Consider the following 20,260-nt stretch of genomic DNA (forward strand, 5'->3'; position numbering starts at 1 on the left):
GTTATAACCCCACCACCACAAGATACAAGGTGGCGCACAGCAGAAATCATACAATTCAAAACTGTATTTTTGTCCATACGACTCGTAACTCCATACTAGTAATAGACATGACACCAGTATCTATATAAAATACCCCTGACTACATTCAGATTTAAAACAGGATTAGTCCACATAAACACACTGAAACTACAGTTAACCTACATTCAGATGATACTTTAACAAATTCAGATTCTTTTATTTCTTTCCAGTATACAACTGTTTGTGGGTTTTTGCCCTCATGTTATGATACACAAGACCCATCTAAATGGGTGCAACTGACTTCTGTTTAGACGGACTAAGGAAGTTAAGTGTCTGCAAAAAACAAGCACAGTAAAAATCAGAATTTTTATTTAGTCTTTGCATAATATTTACATTAGTTTATACATATAGATACACACTTCAAACATAACAGCAATATTTTAAAGCTTAACTTTCATAAATCCCATAGGAATGGCATTTTCAAACCAGAACACATGTACTAGCAAGAAATTAATACAAACCACTTCAAAGTGATGCATGGACACTGTGTGACTCCATGCTGAAAACTACTTCTACTTCTGCCTTGAGTTAAACAATAATATATTTTTTGGAAGTACATGAAAGTTGATGAAGATGATCAGAAATTTAAAAAAACTGCTTCGTAACTACATTAAGATTCCCCTTCTTGACAAAAATGGCTGAGAGAGCATATATAAAGTATATAGACTTTTACATAAAGAAAGTGACTAGGGAATCTTTTCCACTACTGTACTTCAGAGAATAAGGCAACATCAAATTAACAGAGATTACAAAACATCAGGTTTTCTAAACCAAAAAAAAAAGTGATCATAATGTATACCTTACCATTATGATTTTTGAAACTGGTATTCCTTAAATTCGCTGGTTTAACACACAACTTCCTATTAAAACTTTCTAAAAATACTGGTTATAGTTGACTAGGTAAGGGCTAGACATTCAGGCACTTTTACTTTTCACTCACACTGCTTCAAAAATATATTCAAATTCTACCTTATTATAGTCTCTTATCATAAAAGTGGTATTATTTTTCCTAATACCGCAACACTGGTGATGACCACATCTTTGCTCCTCAGACTAATAATGTCAGTTACATATGAATTCACCCCAGTTCTCTTTACAAGCATTTTTTTTTTAATCTTTCAAGTTCTTCAGGAGCCTTTTCTCTTCCTGTTATTTTCTGCCTCCTCAACTTACATTGTTTCACCAGTTCAGTACCTGGCACCTTGTAACTATCCACTTGTCTATCACTCCTATAAATATCTCTGTCCTATGATACATGAAATAGTGGACTACTCAATAAAGTAGTCTACTTGTAACATTCCATGTAACTCTTGTCACCTCACAGTGTAAAACACAGGAACTGCACCTTAAATACCAACTAGTATGACATAATCACAACTAGGGGGTCCAGATAGGAACTATCACAATACAAATTAATCTTAAATAGTTAAAATGACACAGGCATTCTTTTGTATTAAAAAGAAAAAAAGTAAAAAAAAAAAAAATCACATGGTTTTAGACTAAACGATGGGTTTAGACTACAAGCTTTCTAAATCCTTTCTTCTTAAGAGTATACTGTTTCAAAGAAACTGCCAGTTACTCTTTTTTCCAACCTACTGTGCTACAGCATTGAAAGGACATTGTAGCAGAAAGTAATCTGATCCTAAAATCCCGATCAGTTTAATGTGCAATGGAAAGTAAACAAAAGCCTGCATTGTTGCAGGAAAAAAAAAAGCACCAAAAACCAACAGTGTGGATTAAAGCAGGTAAAGAACTGTTTGATCTGTCTCAGAACTCTATCCAGAGCAAACTGTTCAAACTTGACTGATGAGGGGAGCTGTGTTGACTTTTTCTCCTTCCCTAAAAAGCTTCCTAACACTGTAATCACCAACAAAAAAACCTTGCATTATTCCAAGCAGCCATTAACCTTGGGATCATCTTATTATTTGGTAGGATTCCGTGCATATTTTCAAGAAGTTTTACACGGAGAAGTGGAAACAGCTGCAAGTTCATCAGACAGAAGCCCAGAGTCAGACAGAAAATAAAAACACTCAAATGTAAATAAGTACAGCCCAGATGTAGTTTATAACCCAGAAGAGCCAAATGTATTATCCTAGCAGAGACATAGCTCCCAGTCAGAAATTAGCTTATGCTCACCTGAAGCCAGGTGGAATGAAAGATAATACAGACACTGAGTAACACATCTCTCATGTAGATTACCATGAAAACCTCCTCTGTACAAGCCATGGTCTCTGCAGGTTATACAAAATCAGACAATTTGGGCAAAACCACAAACTGGCCATGCTTTGTACAAGCCAACACAAACTGCCGAGATTCAGAATTGAGCTATTTATTTTCTAGACCAAAAACAACTTCTGCAGAACCTTGTAACAGGTAGAGTGACAGTAAAATAACACGCAGAAGAAAGGCGTTAACTAGTTAAATGTAACTAGAACAGTATCAGCCTAACTGAAGCTAAAAATAGTCTGTTTATTTCATAAAGGTAGCGCTGACCCACATTGAGGTGTTTTCCAGGCCAGCCGTATCTGGCTGGGGACTGACTCCCATGCCTCCACCAGTTAACGCACGGAGGTGACACCACAGGTGTTTCCCACTGCCGGATTTCACCCTGGAGCCGTCCGCCTGTCAGTAAACCCTGTGTCGGAGGAGAAGGGGCTTCTTCAGGGCGAGAGACAGCGCAAGGCTGAGAGTCCACATTGTTTCCCACTCCACTTCTGCCATACTGGGCCGATCTCCCACCTATAAAACCAGAAACCATGATTTTATTTCTTTTCAAAAGCACAGAATAATTCGCAGACAAAACGCTCTAAGAGCTTCCGGTTAGCATCAAACTCGCAAAAGAGGTTTTGCGACAGGGGCGTGAAGGCGCTTAGGGGTTAGAACGCAGAGCCGCGACTGCTTCACCACCGTCCGCTTCCGAGGCCGGAGTGTCGCAACACGCCATCCCGCTCCCCCCTCACCATTTCCGCCTCTCAGGCCCGCCGGGCGCCCCGCCCTCAGGCACCCTCCAACCCGGGAACTGGCTGGCCGCAGCCGGCGAGCCGCAGCAGCTGCGGGGCGTCCATCGACCGCCCTGTGCCCAGGGCGCGGGGAACCGTCTAGAACTCGCCGTCCCAGGGGAGTCGGAAGCCGCGCCGGGTGGTTCAAGGCCAAGCCGCCGGCTGGGGGAGCGGCTCCCGCGCAGGGCGGCTCCAACCCGAATCCAGAGGCGTGTCCCGCTCTGCCTGCGCCGCGCCACACCCCATCCGGCCCTGCCGCCACCCGCTTCATTCACTAACCGGTTCTCGCCGGCTGCCTCCGCCTCCCGGCTGCCCCCCATCTCCGCCCAGCCGGCCGGCGCCACATCCCCCGGCACCTTCGCTCCCGCCCCCCGCACGCTGGCGGCGCCTCTAATTGGGCGAGAGAAACGGCCATCGGTGACGTCCACGAGAGAGGGTGGGTCCTGGGGCGCCAGTGCGGGAGGCGGCGCCGAGTGTCCCTGCTGGTGCAGCCGCGTCCGCTCCGCGCCATCCTGCACAGCCGCCCGCCGCCGCAGCTGTATGGTCCATCCCCGCTCTGCCGCTGAACCCCCTCCGGCAGCTCCGCGGCCTCCAGTGCCTCCGCGTCCTCCTGGTTCTGCTCCTCCTGCCCCCGGCGGTGGCGCCCGCACCCCGGCTGTATGATCAGGCTACAGTCTTCAATGAGTAACCATATTCCTGTGAGTGTCGCCCGCATGTCCGCGCCCTCAGCCCGCCTTCCCCGGCCCCTAGCGCCGCCGGCTGTCTGGTCCTCAGGCTGCCCGCGTGTGCCCTGCTACCGCGCCTCTCATCCCCCTTTTCCTCTGCCTTCCCCGTTTCCTCCATGTTTCTTTGTTCTGTCGGCCGGGCCACGCCGGCTCCGGGCGGCTGCTCGCAGGGCCGGGCTGCGGCTTCTCCCGGGCGGGCTGCAGGAGAGCCGAAGAAGCCAGCCCCGGTGCGGGGGTGCTCAGCCTTTTTGGCGCCCCTTAGCTACTTCTCTCTCCTGACGGTGCCCGTTTCTTCTCTGCCGGGAGAAAAGGAGGGGGCGACCTCTCCGCAGCTCCCGAGCGGCCCGGCCTGGGCACAAAGCCGCTTTGTGATCCTGGCTGCTGCCGGCCCCTCCCGCTGGCCTGGCATTCTCCCCCGCCGGTGTCTGTCTGACCTGGGCGGGCGGGCGGCCGCCGGGAAGGGCAGCGCCCTTGCGGCCGCGGCCCCAGCACCCCCGGACTTTGTCAGGCAGGCAGTGGCGGGAGCTGGGAGCCCCCTGCCGGGAGGAGGCCGGGACCGGGCGGCGGCTCCGGGGGACAAGATGGCTCCGTGTCGGGAGCCTGATCGAAGCGTGATGCGAACCCGTGACCGCCGCAGCTGGGGCGACGGCCCGGCCCTTGGGGCGGTGTCACGGCCGGGAAACCAGCTCTTCACCGGGGAAAGACGGGCAGGCCGGGAGCCCAGCGCCCCAAGGCTGACGCGACGCTCGGGCGGCCGGAGCCTGGGTCTTAAGGGGCAAGCCAGGGCTTGCCCGTGGCTGCCCGCCAGCCCAGGGGTGCGGTGGGGAGCGTGTCCGGGCCATGCCGCTGGTTGCTGGGGCGTCCGGTTCTCGCCCCCCGCCGTGGCCCCACGTGTGCGGCCGCCGCCGGGGCGTGGGCGGCCGAGCTGCTGCTTTGTCTCCGGCGTCCTCGGGTGGACGTGAATCCTTTCCGAAATGAGTTTTACGCAGCAGAGGTGCGGTATGCACGAACTCCCGTATGCAGCTGGCCTTGTTCAGGCCGGGCTTTTAGATGGCTCTTCGGCCGAATGAAAACTCCTCAGAGGAGTCACTCGAGTACACGTTGAAGTCGATGTTTCTGCAACAGTGTGCCATTATCCCTCAGAAGCTCACAAACGCGGTCAAATTTTGACCGAAGCTGCTTTTAAGATCTTGCCGTCTGGCTTTTCGAGGAAGGCATTTTCTTCCGGAGGTGGATCACGGTTTCAGCATCTGAAGTTTTTGCTTTCCTCATCTGCTTGCCAACTCCTTGCTCTCCCTTCCCCCTCCCAGGTAGTCTCGGTGCCAGTTGCTGCCTAGCATCTGTGACCGCAGTTCACAAACAGTGCAAGGCTTGCTGGTGGTAGTAAGTCCTTCAAAAGTGGGGAAGCAAGCAAGACAAAGCATTATGAGAATCAAGTAATCTACAGTAATAGAAGCGGGATTAGTGGTAGTTATGTGCAGATCTTGGTTGTGGTCTCATAACCAGATGTGCACAGAGCAGATGTTACGAACTGACAAATGCACAGTCTCTGTAGCGTGAGGGACCTGCAGTTCTAGTGTTTCTTACCACTGCTGTAGACAACTTTCCAGTATGTCTCCGGCATCTGCAGAGTCTTTCCCAAGCAGTGAGTGACTCAGATGTATGAACCCTGTCTCCTTGTAATCTTGTAAAACTGTGAAATCAAAAAACATGAAGGTGACACTTTAAATGGCAGTTCTTACTATTCCATTGATGAAACAGCAAAGGGTTTTGAAATTGTTGTACAGGAAAAGAATTGTTTTGGGGGAAATATAAAAGAAGCAGCACAAAATTGCACAGCCATGGGAGGAAATAAGAGAGAGAAAGAAAAATGAGTGACAGAGTGGGAGCCAAAGAAGGATGTCGTTGTCTTATCAAAGCTAAATGTGTCAGGCAGTAAATAAATAGCATTTAGCCTTATCTGATAACTTCTATCTTGTGCAACCTTCCTGTTCTGACAGAATACATGCCACGTAAGAGTGCTGGATCTGTCCCAGTGTGTGGGCTGTCTATAAGTGATCACTTGTTCTCTTAAAGATTAACCAGAGCACCCAGATCAGAGTATTACTGAATTCTGAATATTCTAAGTAGCAGATAGTAACTTTACTAAAAAAAAAAAAAAACCCAAACAGCTAAAATTTACTCACTCAGGTCAATACAAGAGGTACTTCTGTGTTAAATGTAAATCTGTAGCTCCTTACAGTTTTCTACAGATTAAACTTCTTGTTTGGCACTCTTACCCTTATTAGACGCAGTAAAATAGAGCAGTAACCATGTTTACTGCTTTAAACATAATGGAGTAATTATTGAGTAGAATGACAGGGTTTATGTCATTTGCTATTGAAGTGACAACATTAAGTCACTTTGAGATTCTGCTTTCAGAAACTCTGGAGGCCTCACAAGGCAAGGACATGGTTTCTGTGATTTATTATTTTTTCCTGATATCTGCTGAAGCTTCTTTGTGGGATTTTTTTGGTTGGTTGGTTGGGGAGGGTGGAGGTTGGTCATTTGGGGATTTTTTTTTCATGGTCCAAGCAGAACTAGAAACACAACCACATGGCCTCAGTTTTATCATCTCTGGAAGCTCTATTGACTTGTTAGGCAGGAAGCCTTGAGATAATTTTTTCTTCCCCCTAAACTGCATTCTTGGATCACAAGAAACATCCTTCACAGAGCATGTTGCAACAAATACATGATAAAACCTTTGGAATCTCCCCTCTGTCATACATGAATGTATTTTCTTAGGCCATTGGTCACTTTCTCTGGTCCAAAATGGGTAGTGTTATCACCATGGGTATCCTAATACAGGCATTTGTGTGCCCAGTAGATAGGAGACCCATCATGTCAACAATACCTAATGATGTGCCTCTACTTTGTGTAATGATTCTGCAGTTTGTACCCCTTAACCCTCCCGCTTCTTGTCTGCCTTAGCAGTTGCTACTTAGGCTTTGGGTAGTAAGAGAAAGGGGTGTTTGTCCCTCAGTCTTTCAGTAACTTTTTGTCACGTAGTAAGGTAGAACAATGAACTTACTTGCAGGTGTTCTCAAACTATAATGAAATGTAGTTCTAGCTTTCTAGTTCTGATCCTGTGGTTTCAGTAGTTGAGCAGGTAGGTTTTGACTTCAGAGAATGTGGTAGCACGTGGTTGGTTCTGGGTATGTTTCTGGTCTATGAGCAGATGGATTGAGCAACTGTGAACCATCTTGCACATCTTCTGAAGTTAGAGTGACGTGTCCTGTAACTGTAAACAAGCACTTTTGTTTGCATGCTTCTCAAGATACTACCTAGTTGTGAACAAGAATGTCAACAGCATAGGATAACCTTAGACCTCTCTGCTTTCCACCTGTCAGTAACAGTCTAGTAAGTTACTTGTTACTTTCATAAGCAGTTTTTGCCAGACACAAGTGATTGTTTCAAACCCAGAATTAACATGCAACTGAATCTGCTTGTCAATGAAGACAGATACTTTAGCTTTCAGCCCTAAAGACATGAATTAAAGCTTTTCTTTTCAAGATGAATTCCTCTTGCTTTTCCTAGCATAAACAATGGTAGATGGTACAATCATAATTAACATTACTTTATCCCATATTGGACAGGATACCTTCTCTTAATAGGTGGTCCTGGTGTATTAACCTTAGTTTTGTTTTACAAGTTTATTTTGATGGGTCTAACACCCTAAATGTTTGGCTTTCAGTTACTGATAGGAACAGCTGCTTTTATTTCCAAATCCCTGATGTGTTAATTTTCCTCAAGGAAAACACGTGTAAACTGAAAGGAATATGCTGGAATACCCAGCTTGGTGGTACCAACAATGAGTTGCTGTTAAGCATACAGTACTCTGCACTTGAGTTTCACTTCTGCAGCCTTACACTTGCATACACTATCTTGACTTTTTGGATAGCTTACCTACCAACTAGTTAACTGTCTCAGACAATAAAGTAATTTAAAAGTGTATTTCCAAGCTTCTCAAAAGTTAGCTCATGCAATTTGAGTTTTCTCTAAGCCTGAAGTGGTCTTAATTACTACAACACTTTTTATAGCTTATTTCTTATCCTCCAAGTCTTTTTGCGAAAGGGTGAAGTATACTACTCTGGCTTAGTGCCATGGCACAAACAGTATGCCAGGGTACTACTTGTCTTTAATTTTCATTTGACTCCCACAACAGAACTAAACTTGGTTAGCAAAGCTGTCTTAAGGATAGTACAGTGTGTCGCTGGCCAGAGAAGTTGGTCTGCATGTGGAGCTTTCTGACTAGAAATGGTGAGAAGTGGTGGCATTCACATCAAAGGAAAATGTGAGCTTTGTTTCTTTGTACTGGGGCAGCAGTAGTTGCCAAGGCAAACAGTGAGAACTCAAACTTAATATTGTGTAATATACTTGCTTCAACTTTGTGTAAGAATTTGAACTTTGCACCCAGTTTCTAGATATGATTAACAATCTGTGTTTAAAAAGTAGGATTTATTACTTGACTAATGCTTTGCTGCCTGTCTTCCTCTTTACCCCTGTGATCAGTTTGTCTGGTATCATACTGAGTACTAATTGTGTACTAATGACAGCATGCCTACCAGGCTGATGAATCCTGATTACATCTTACTTCCTACTTTCCTCAGTGTGGGGTCATATTTACTGTTAACAATTACTCTACATTCTTTCCTCCCAAAAAATCTCTATCTTGCAGATTGAAAGGTCTTTTATTTACCCTAGTGACTTCATTCTATCTCCTTGAGCTCACTTGCATGCATTTCTGTTTCTGACAACCTTCACTCTACCAGGGAGAAAGACTGGCCATGGCTCCTCTTAGCAGTCTTAGAAGAGAGAAACATGAGATCTGCCAGAGCATGTGAAAAGCAGCACAAGACCTTGTGCAGCTCTGTCTGCTTAAAGCTGTGCTGTTCTGTTTCTTAAACTAATTTAAAGTGACTTTAAATAAGCTAACTTTTGGTCTTTTTAGTTACAATTTTAGGTGTTCCTTAGGTCTGCTCCTAGGAGTCTTTTTAATACACCCCTGCCTTTTGCTAGGGCATGGCTGGTGTGTCAGATCATGATTCTTGGAGGTCTGACTCTGAATTATCCTGGTTCCTGTTACTCTGTTGGTCTTTGGCTTCAGAGGGTCTTCTTATTCATTTCATGCCTTTTACATTTAGAGTTCCCACTGTTCCTCAAGCTATCACAAATAAAACCTTCATTCTACAACCCATACAGAAATGGATATGGTAATTATCTGGGGCGGCGGCCTAGTGCATATCAAATTGTCTTACTAGTTTCTTGTATTTGTTAGCAGGTTTTGTTTCTTTGGGGTGTGGTTTTTTTTTTTGTTTGTCTTTTTTTCTGTGGTTTTGGTTGTGGGGTTTGTTTTGTTGTTGTTTTTTGGTTTTGTTTGTTTCTTTTTATTTATTTATTGTAGCCTTAAAACTTCTCACAGGGAAGCTGTCTAAAAACATGAAAAGGATGCCTGAATGTGTTTGGCTTACATTTTTTTTTTTAGAGGTCTTTTGTAACATTGTACAATGCTGCTCTACCCATCTGTTACAATCCAATCTCCTAATGATTCTGATCGTTTCTGTTACTACTACTCTGTTACTGAACTTCCTCTTCTCTGGACTTACGAATGGAGCAAAGCTATGTCTACAACATAAAAACACTGCTGCAATTCTTTAAATTATAGTTGTCTTTAAGAACTCTTATACTGCCAAGGTACCTAGATGACCTTTAAAGGTCCCTTTCAACAGCTATTCTGTGATTCTATACCTCTTAGAAAACTCAACAATTATTAAACTATTGGTCTCTTGTGGCTCCTGCTTAATAACAGTTTTTGTTAGATAGACTCACTGTAGTCTTATAGTATAAGGTTTAATGCCTGTAGTGGAATCTTAGACTAACTTCAAATCCTAGATGGCAGTTAATGACCATGATTTATTTGCATGTCACTTTTTCTTCCTGCCCTTTGGGAAAGTGAACGAAGATACTGGTTATTACCAGCACTTACTGTATAGTTGTCTTAATTTGCTTTCTCATGATTGGAAAGTTTTTCAGCACAGGCTGCTGCTTTCATAGTCTTTTGAATGGGAGGGTTTGAGTGTAGAACACTGAAATAATGTCTCTTATTTTCTCATGCACGCTTGCAGTGATTATATGTGTGGATGGATGCACAGAGCTTGCTTGTAGTTTAAAAAAAAAAATCTGAACACTGCTACAGTGAAGTTACGGGTTTTGTTTGCTAGAAACTAGATTTATGAAGGCAAAGAACTGATATTACGTAGTTTTAGCTAGACTATGACCACTATCTTGGAATATTAATAAAGTCATAGTGTAAAAAGGCAGATGAAGGTTGCCTTGGGTCTTCAGCCTTTAGTGTGTGAAATGTTCCTTAGTCAGAAATCTGTGTGACCTGAAAGTCTCAAAAAATGTTCAGAAGATCACAGTTTTTTGTTAGCCCACAAAGACCTTGCATTTGCTTCCACAGTCTCCCATTTGAGACAGCTGGATTTAGGTGAATTTTTTCTTTTTTTTTTTTTTTAACTGGCTGTTCTGTATGTTAATTAATGATGCTTATGCAAAGTAAGTCTTTTGCCTTTAAGAAGTGATTTTACATCTATGTAGAGACTTGTAGGTTTTTTTTAAACACTAGAAATTGCTTGATACTCAGCTTGAGTGTCAAACAAGGAATCTCATCCTTGCCTTCATGGGACTGCTTAAGGTCAGTATAACTTTAGTATGTGTTGTATGCCTCCTAATTCAGAATGTAAAATACAGTTGTATGGGTATCCTGGAAAAGCTGTGCTTCATATAAATACAGAGTTTCTTGAAATCTGGTGTCTTCTTGCTATGTTTATCACATTTGAATTGGTATTTTAATACATTTCCATTTCTGGTGTTGAAACAACCCTATATGCAAACTTTGTATTAATTAAATGCATTTATTTTCAAGTAATCCTTGCTAAGAAAGGTTAATGTGATTCTTGGATTAAAAAAAAAATAAAACTTGTGAAACTGCTTAGTTGCCCTGATTTTAATTTTTAATTTTATAATGCTTGGTGTCTTCAAAACAGTCTCACTTCACCTGTGCTCATTATGCTTCTTTTTTTGTTTGTTTGTTTTTTTTTCTCTTCTCTTTACAGCAGTTCTGTGGTGTTCTTGGTCACACATTTATGGAGTTTCTGAAGGGCAGTGGAGACTACTGCCAGGCACAGCACGACCTCTATGCAGACAAGTGAACTGTAGAAATTCATTACTACTCCACCAAGAAGCCCCCCTAAGAGTGGTTGACCAGGATAAGTAGTATTGAATTGAAATTGGCAGAGCATTTAACAACAGAATTCAGACCTGGATGGGGTAAACCTCAGTGCACTGCCTTTCTTTTGCCTCAGTATTACTGGATTGAAGAGTTGCTGCTTCTTGTTAGGAGGTTCATTTCATTTCCCATTGCTCCCAACTTCATACGTCCAAGCACTGAGAATTTCACGTGGAGTATAGTGAAGTAGACTTCTGTTTCTCTACATCACTTCTGTATTAGAATTTTTTTTTGAATCCTTTCATAATCTTGTTGCATGTTTATCTAAATCAATATGGCCCGAATGAACCGCCCAGCTCCTGTGGAAATCACCTACAAGAACATGAGATTCCTAATCACACACAATCCAACCAATGCAACCTTAAACAAATTTATAGAGGTAAGGCCAGAACAAAGTTCTTATTGGTGCGTTTTTTTTTAACATCTGAACAGCATGCTGTATTGATAGTTTCCTCCTTTACTAGTTGATAACAGATGTGGAAGCCATATGAAGAGGTATGACACTATTTGTGTACTGACCTTTTTCAAATACCAGTGCCATGATCCAAAGACCTACAGATAAATCTATTCACCAAAACATACTTCTGAAAGTGAGGCAAAGAAATAATTATACCATATAGTATGTTGTACATTGGTTAGGCCTGAAAACAGGAATTATCTGGCAGAATTATGTGTCGAATGATACAAAAGTAAGCTAGTGATAAGAATTCAGTTTTAGATTAACTTAGAGTAGTGTAACATTTCTATTGCGTAGTGATTAAAAAGAGAATAATTAACTATACATTATGGATCAGAAGCTTAGGAACAAATAACAGGATGGCAATATGCTTTCATGACTCTAGTATAGCTTAAGAGAATCCTCTGAGAGTCATAGTGAAGTTTGTGGTGGTAGGCTTGCTCTGCATCCTGAGCTGCTGAAGCTACTGTAAGTATTTCGGCACCTGCTGCAATTGTTTACTGACTAAAGCTAGGTTGCTTGGCATATATTGCTAGTATCTGAGTAGATCATCCGAACCTTGAATCTAGCATGTTGGAGCTATAAACTGCATAGTTAAAGTGAATGCATGTATTCTAACAACAGGTTCCTCCAAAGTTACCTCCTGGTAAGGTCTGAGCTTGTAATGCAGTCTCTTGTCCAGTGTGGGATAATTTACAAGAAACGGAGTGAGATAACATTTGCTTGCCTTTATACTCCCACTACTAAGTCAAAGATGCTAAGGCTACATTTCAGTCATTTCAGTGACAGCTACAGTGACAATGATGGGTTGCTGCAAGGAGAATGAAGAGTGATCACCTTTTTTTTTTTTTTTTACTATTGAGGGTAATAGCAAAATGTAAAGCAAAATTTTGTTATTCTTTAGTTATGGTAACTCAGGAACTGGAACAATGTATTGTCCTGTGCTCTTAACAGTAGGAGGTTTTATAAGCCTGTTCTAAATAGAAGGAGAGAAAGGGAAGACCTAATCCTCATATCAAAATGCTTTTAGTGAAGTATGTAGCTTTGCAAACCGGAAACATCCTGTTACTTTAAAAGGAATTATCTTTTTGGAGATAGACTACTTATTTCATCAGTATTTATCTGGATATGACTTTAAAAGAAGAAAGTCTGATTGAACGTAACAAACCTTAATCTTCAGATCTGTTTGCAGCAACAAGTTAAAGATCTCTGGCATTAGCACACAGGTTTTTAGTTATTTCAGCTGTCTGTATTCCTCACAGGGTGGCCTTAATGTCTCTGAGTTTACTTACTGAATATTTTCAAGTGGTGTTAAGCTAACCAACAAAAAATTCAGTCATAAGTGAAGTCAGTTTACTCTTAAAGCAGGGTTATTATTTTTTGTTGTTGGTTTTTTTTTTTTTTTTAATTTATAATTCCCTAGGAACTTAAGAAATACGGTGTTACCACAGTGGTAAGAGTGTGTGAAGCTACTTACGACACTGCTCCGGTGGAAAAAGAAGGCATTCAGGTTTTGGTAAGTAGTGTAGGAGCAGAGTTTAAAACCAACGCACTCCCTCACCCCACCTCAAAAAGTAATTTCTGTTGACACCACGTTATTAGCTCTACAAATGTATTCCAGCAGCTGATGGAGGCAAAAGCAGTACAGACATTTTCTCTTGTCAGGAAAAAATAGCCAGGCTTGAGCAAAATAATTTGCTCAATGAAAATTGATTGAAAGGACTGTATTCTTAATATTGCTATTGCTATAGTTATACTACTAGAAAATGTAAGCTCGAGTGGTTCCCTTAGCTGTCAGCTCTTTTTTCCGTTGTCCCCCACACTGCGTATGCACACAGCATACAGCATAAAGAGTTCTATGCTTACGTATTTATATATGTCATCCTGTATTCTAGGATTGGCCTTTTGATGACGGTGCTCCACCATCTAACCAGATTGTCGATGATTGGCTAAACCTCCTTAAAGTTAAATTTCGTGAAGAACCTGGTTGTTGTATTGCTGTACACTGTGTTGCTGGTCTTGGAAGGTGGGTAAAGTTTTAAAGAACTGTTGAATTGCCATGCTTGGTCAGACTTGTTAAGATCAAGTACAAAAGTTTACTTGAAGTGAATGTAAAATAGTCACATACCACGTACTGGAATGACGTCACAGTTAAAAGTCATTCAGATGGCAAGGAAATGGTTACAAGTACATATTAGACTTAAAGGATTTTAATTAATAGATGATGCTGTTATCACAGCTCTTTCACAAAAATTACTGGGTGAAGTAAACAAGTATAGTCTTGCACCAAGCATATTGATGAGTGTCCCATTGATATTATGTCTTGCTAAGTTGTCTCTATTCTCATGGATGTGGTTTTTACTAAGTTTTCTCTCCATCCGCATTTCAGCAGTATTATCGGCCTCCTTGTACTGAGGGTATTGTAACCACTAGCCGCAAAAAAGAGGGATGTTCTGGCACATCATGACAAACTTTCATCTACTACCTGTTTGGGGGATGAAAAGTGTTTTCCAAAGTCCCAAAGCTTTGTTTCAATTTCAGCCTCAGTTGTGAGAACATAATGGTTTTGCTGCTATTGTTCTAGACTACCTGGAACTAGATGTGTTCAAAAACCAGTAGCCATATTCTAGCCATGGATTTCAGCATATCCAGTATAAAATGTAGGTTTCTGGTCTTGCTGTCCATAAGCCTGGCTTGTCCATTGTTTGTGTTATGGCTTCACATTAACAAATTTGACTGTAGTGATGAATGCTACCAAAAGAAGTCCCTTCAGCTGCTTAAAATGGTATCTGCTGGGCTTGCCTCAAAATTAGGCAGTTAATTGGTGGCAGATCCTAGCTTTTTATCCTGTTGGATTTTTGTTTGTGGGTTGTTTTGTTTTGCTTCATTTTGGGGTTTTTTGGTTTGGTTTTGGCTTTTTTTTTTTTTTTTTTTTTTTGGTTGGGTTTTGGTTTTGTTTTTTTTTTAATCCCTGAACATATAGAATGACAGAGTAGTTAGGGTTGGAAAGGACCTTAAGATCATCAAGTTCCACCCCCGCTGCCATGGGCAGGGACGCCTCACACTAAACCATATCAACCAAGGCCTTGTCCAACCTGGTCTTGAGCACTGCCAGGGATGGAGCATTCACAACCTCCCTGGGCAACCTATTCCAGTGCCTCACCACCCTAACAGGAAAGAATCCAATCTAAACTTCCCCTGTTCAAGTTTTAACCGGTTACCCCTTGTCCTATAGGCTTGCTATGAGGTGCACAAATGTATTGTTAGCCTGTGGAATGAGGGTTTGTCTTGAGGTTTTTGTTTGGTTGGTTGGTTGATTTATTTTTTTTTTTTTTTAAGCCATAAACTGCTATTGTATTTGAGTTTGATTCGTGTCAGGCTTTCCTGACTGAAAACTGTGTTCTGTCAGAAGAATAATACTGTGGCAAACAAGGAAATCCTTGGGGGTGTGCAGCACCCTGTGGATTGCATCTGTTCCTAAAACTTGTAACTAGTTCTAGGGCTTGTTAGTCCTTGTTGCTATGGGGTCCTCACTGCTTCTAAGGACACTTGTTTATGGGAATAGAAGCCCATGTGCAACTCTCGCTCACTATCAATTGGATTTGAAACAAATGGGCAAATATTACTTGCATTTTATTCCTGCTGTTCTCTCCTATACCTAAAGTCAGATGAACAAAGCTCAGGTTAATTTAAATCCCATTTTTATATGAGGATGGGTAGCTCAAACAGATGGTATAATGGCTAAGAAGTCACTGAATCAGGAGGACTGTGTGGATGAAGCCCTCTACAGGCAGGTAGGATCAGCCTCAGTCTTGCCCTCGTTCTCATGGGGGAACCTTATAGCAGCATTCCAGTATCTGGAGGGGGCCTACAGGAATGCCAGAGAGGTACTCTTTATCAGAGACTGTAGCAATAGGACAAGGGGTAATGGGTTTAAATTTCAGCAGAAGTTCAGGTTAGATATAAGGAAGAAGTTCTTTACTGTGAGGATGCTGAGGCACTGGAACAGGTTGCCAAAGAAGTAGAAAATGCTCTATACCTGACAGCATTCAAGGCCAGGTTGGTCAGAGCTTTGGGTGACATGGTCTAGTGTGAAGCGTCGCTGCCCATGGCAGGGGGTTTGGAAATAGATGATCGTAAGGTCCTTTCAACCCCTAACCATTCTATGAAAAATGGCTTCTGCCTGTCTTTTTTTGCTTCCTCATGGGAGAAATATCAGATACACAGGACAGAAAAGAGAACTGGGGGAAGTTAACTCTTTTCTAAATATGTATTGGCAAATGCTAAACTGATGTTGGGTTTGGTTTTGTTTTTTGTTTAACCAGAGCTCCAGTCTTAGTTGCGCTTGCACTGATAGAATGTGGAATGAAGTATGAAGATGCAGTGCAATTCATAAGACAGTAAGTATGAAGCTAATATCTAGCTGTTTCCAAAGTTTAACATATTGATGTATCCTTGGACACTAAAGCAAAGCAAATTCTGAATACTGTTCTTGTCTTACACTCTTAAAATGTTCAGACGTACTAAATATTTTAACACACATGCTGCATACAGGCAGCGTTGTAGGACTTTGCTTGTGTGGTGGTTTTTTTTCTTGTTCCTCTGGAAACCAGAATTGGGAAGTAATTATTTGAGCAAGATTTTTTTTCTTTTTTTTTTTTTTAAATCTTAATAAAACCTTTAACAACTAACCTTCAGTTAGATCTGCAGGGTTATCTTTGTGCATATGAGAATCGGAATACCTTTGAAATTTAGGTTCTGTCTAATAGCTAGAGCCAACAGTCATTCGTGTTTGTGGATCCTTTCTTCTGTATTACATCAAAGTGTGCTAAACAGTTCTTCCTAGTGTGGTGGTGTTTTTGGGGGGGGGGGGGGGGGGGTGGCAGGGGGGTTTCTGCTATTCTACTGCATAAAAAGATTTCCTTGGTTTTTTTTTTAATAAATGTATGTATGTTGGATGAGAACAGTTGTAGTCTCGGTGCCTGAATTTTGCATATATTTAATTAACTATAAGAAGCTGCAGATCATATAAACCGTACCAAAATACTTCTTGCATAATTGCCAAGCCTTTAAAGAATTAAATTTAGTATGTATGTCTTAGTAGGCTGGTGTATATAAAATGAGAAATAAGCCTGGTACATATTCCAAATGCTCAATGTACCCTTTTTTCACATAATTTTGGTTTGCAGAAACCAAGAAAGCTCAATTTCTGTTAAGCTTTTATTATGGGGAATTACAGTGTTTATAATATGTACTTTAATACTGCAGTAATCTCTATAATTATTTGAAGAGATTGCATAACTTCAGCTTCAAGACCACCATATCATGTCTGCTTTCTAGCTTCCTTTTGAAGTTCCTTCTAAGGATATTAATATAAGATCATTGGCTTGTGTATATCAGGTTAACACACTGTTTAAAATGCTGTGTACTCCTTTTAGCATGCAGTTCAGTAAGGCATTTGTGAAAGGAAGCTACCACCCTCTTTCCTGGCACTTTTAATTATCCATATTTTGGTTACAGTCTTGACTTAATGGTGGTTTTTTTTTTTAAGGGACCTAAAAATATTTTTCTCTGGTTGGTGATATTATTTCACTGGGCAGTAGGTTAATGTTCTGTTTAAAATATTTTTTTCCCCTCCTCTAGGAAGCGGCGTGGAGCTTTTAACAGCAAGCAACTTCTGTACTTGGAGAAATACCGCCCCAAGATGCGTCTGCGCTTTAAAGACTCCAATGGTCACCGAAATAATTGTTGTATTCAGTAAAGCTCAACAGCCTACAGTACTTCTTTGGGAATAAAGGATGGAAACTAGAATTAAGCAGACTGCATGCCAAAGACATCAGTCTGATACTTTTTTTTAGTAGCAAAGGAAGCTTCCTTAGGAGTATTTAATAGGCTAAAGGCTTAGTAGAAATGCAACTTCTATATTTAGATAAATACCCATCTGTTTGGAGACCCAGTAAATGTTTTTGCTGTACCCTGTTTCTGAGCTGTCTCCTTGTTCATTAACTACAGGTTCAAATAACCTTTAATCATGCCATTGAGTCTTTACCACATAGTTTCAACTACTAAAAATTGGGGTACTAAAAGAAATCAATTTGTAGAGAGATTAGGTGCCAAAATACCCAGCATATCAGCTACATGTTTTTCCATATAAATGAGCATAGTTCTGATGATGTGAGAACTACCAGCTTACCTGGACCCTTACCTTTTTTTTGTTTTTCTACAGTCATTTCAATATTTAAGAATATGGCCTCTAAGGTAGTCTTGCCTGCTCACTGTATGTTTTGTCTCCCACAATCGCATGAGAATTACCAGGATTTGCACAGTCTTGTCTTTTTAATACTATGAATTACAGTGACTTTTTACCCCAGCATCTGTACTTTTCTGTTACCTGAACCTCTCCATCTTACAAATCATTACTCTCTGGTTACTCATGTAGAAAATCTTTTAAATTGTACAGAAGCACACAAGTCTTTAATGTCTCCAGACAAAAAGCCTTACAGTAAAATTAATGTTGGCACTTCATGTGCAACCGAACAGAGGGCCTGAAAATGTTGGGAGGGGCTATTTAATATTTCTAGTAAAATGTTGCCTTTGTCTTGTGCAGGAAGTATAGAATATGCCCTTTACTTTAGTAAATATTTTTTTAAAACGTAGAAATGCTTTGTTATTGTAGCTAAAAATTCTTAATCAGAAAATTTCTGAAAAATCTTGTAGTTTCTTTTACTGTACCTATTGGAAGTTGTTTACCAACTATTGCTTTGTTGAAAGTGTGATTTTTTTTTTTTTCTTTTGTTTTTTCTCCTTGAGTTTCTGCTATGAATTGGGCAGACTTCTGTAATATTTTGTATGCCTTTCAAGCTGCGTAACTTAATATTTGGATACTTGATAATTTGTTTTATTATGTAATTGATAAAATGGTGATGTGTATTAATGTTAGTTCAACCATATATTTATACTGTCTTGGGAATGTGTGGTTATAGTTCTGTGGGAGAAATAATTTTGCCAGTGTTCACCAGCTTGTAAAACCTAGTGCGAGAGCTTAAACATCTAAATAAATACTGAAATGCACTTGAAAAGTCTGTTGAAACACTCATGGCTTTCACTTTTTTGTGTGCTTTGTCTGCAATCTTGTGTCTAAATTCAGAATTATCCAGGCATCTCTTTTCTTTTAAATCTGGCCCTCAATGTCCCCTTTGCTGTAATGTTTGCTGATTGTTTTACTCATAAATAAATGTGGACAAAAATTAATACTAGAAAGTACAGTATTTCTTTATATAGCTTATTTTTTATATTCCCCACTACTAAAATAGTTGCTTACAGTTCTTGAAACTGTCTTTGCAGTAAATGCAGAAGCATACGCACATCTGTAAAGCTTGGAGAACAATTTTATCAGTAGCCTTAGAAGGTAATTACAAAATAGTATGATACAATGCTTCATTGTCAAGACTGAAGCTATATCCAGACAGGAGATAGCCTAAGAATTATGTGAGCTAAGAGCTGTGTTTGAGTTTACAATGGTGACCAAACTTCCTGATGAGAACTGGAAGATGTTCTTAGTAACCAGCTGAGGTGGTGATCATAAGCTCAGGCCAGAATTAACCTATGCTTAAAATTAACCTATGGTTAAATATATGTTGTCTTTTAAAGCAGTGAGGTGGGATACTATGTGCAACATTGGCCTCAATGAGATTTGATGAAAGGTACAGTCTCATTATACTTTGAAATTCTGTATGATTTTAAATGCCTGAAATGGAATATAATTTAGCTTAGTCCACAAAGCAGCAAAACTTTTAAATCGGCTCTCCTTTGGAAGTCAAACTTGCTTTAAAGGATATTTTTATAAAGGAATACAGCTTTTGGTTGAGAAAATAAGGCCTTTTCTTTTGGAATGCTGGCCAAAATCATCAATGTTTCTGTTGTCAAAATGGACTAGACTTCAGCAAAGACATAACCTACAAAAATTCTGTAACTCAGAAGTACAGCAGGCTGATGTAAATACTGGTTTAACACAGATTAATATCCATGTTAAGTTAAAAATATCCACTTGGCCACTCATGCAAGTAGGAGGAATCTGTAAAACAATTGCCAGTAAAATACCTGATTTTTTTTTTTTCTATTTAAATATATCAGTGCAATTTCTGTACATACATCAGATTTTGTTGCATTCTCCACAGGATTTACACTGGGAAGGAGGGCTGCATTTAGGTTAAAAACTAACATGGCAGTGCATGTGAACATGGTCCTTTGAACTCTTCAAACCTGAGAGTGGACTTGACTTTATTTCAGTAGATTTGAGATTTCTAAAGAGGAAACACTTTTGCATACTGTCCCTGTTTAAAGCAAAGATGAAGTCAACTTCTGAACTATTCCCACACTTAGACGTGAATCTCAAAAAGAAAATACTTCTTCCTCTTTTGTCTAACAGCTGGTAGGTTTTAGGGACTAAAATGATGACTACTTATAACACGAAGATGAAGTAGCAGATGGAAATACATAAAATAAATAAAAATCTATGTAATTTTTATCAATTCACAAATAAAAGGGAAGAAGATCTTAATGGAATTACTGGATCTTCAGGGTAAAGCCTGGCGTAGAAGACATGCTCTACTGTTATGTCTAATTTTAGATGCTTAGAATGGCTATATAACTGTTTTGTCCTTTTTTCAAG

The 20,260-nt window shown here is 40.8% G+C and overlaps 2 protein-coding genes across 2 annotated transcripts; both read left to right on the forward strand.

Moving 5' to 3' along the window:
• Nucleotides 1–3,736: 3,736 nt before the first annotated feature.
• Nucleotides 3,737–11,055, forward strand: LOC130601734 (uncharacterized). The gene is made up of 2 exons (XM_057414010.1): nt 3,737–3,775; nt 10,960–11,055. The coding sequence occupies exons 1-2, from the start codon at nt 3,737–3,739 to the stop codon at nt 11,053–11,055; spliced, it is 135 nt and encodes a 44-aa protein (XP_057269993.1).
• Nucleotides 11,056–11,372: 317 nt separating this feature from the next.
• On the forward strand, nt 11,373–18,679 carry PTP4A1 (protein tyrosine phosphatase 4A1). Its single transcript, XM_057414009.1, has 5 exons — nt 11,373–11,511; nt 13,013–13,105; nt 13,485–13,615; nt 15,915–15,989; nt 17,233–18,679. The coding sequence occupies exons 1-5, from the start codon at nt 11,407–11,409 to the stop codon at nt 17,348–17,350; spliced, it is 522 nt and encodes a 173-aa protein (XP_057269992.1). The 5' UTR covers nt 11,373–11,406; the 3' UTR covers nt 17,351–18,679.
• Nucleotides 18,680–20,260: the final 1,581 nt, after the last annotated feature.

Source organism: Pezoporus wallicus, unplaced genomic scaffold, assembly GCF_028554395.1.
Source record: "Pezoporus wallicus isolate ANWC-B61680 ecotype Strahan unplaced genomic scaffold, APGP_CSIRO_Pwel_v1 contig_6428, whole genome shotgun sequence".
In the NCBI taxonomy this organism is placed as follows: domain Eukaryota; kingdom Metazoa; phylum Chordata; class Aves; order Psittaciformes; family Psittacidae; genus Pezoporus; species Pezoporus wallicus.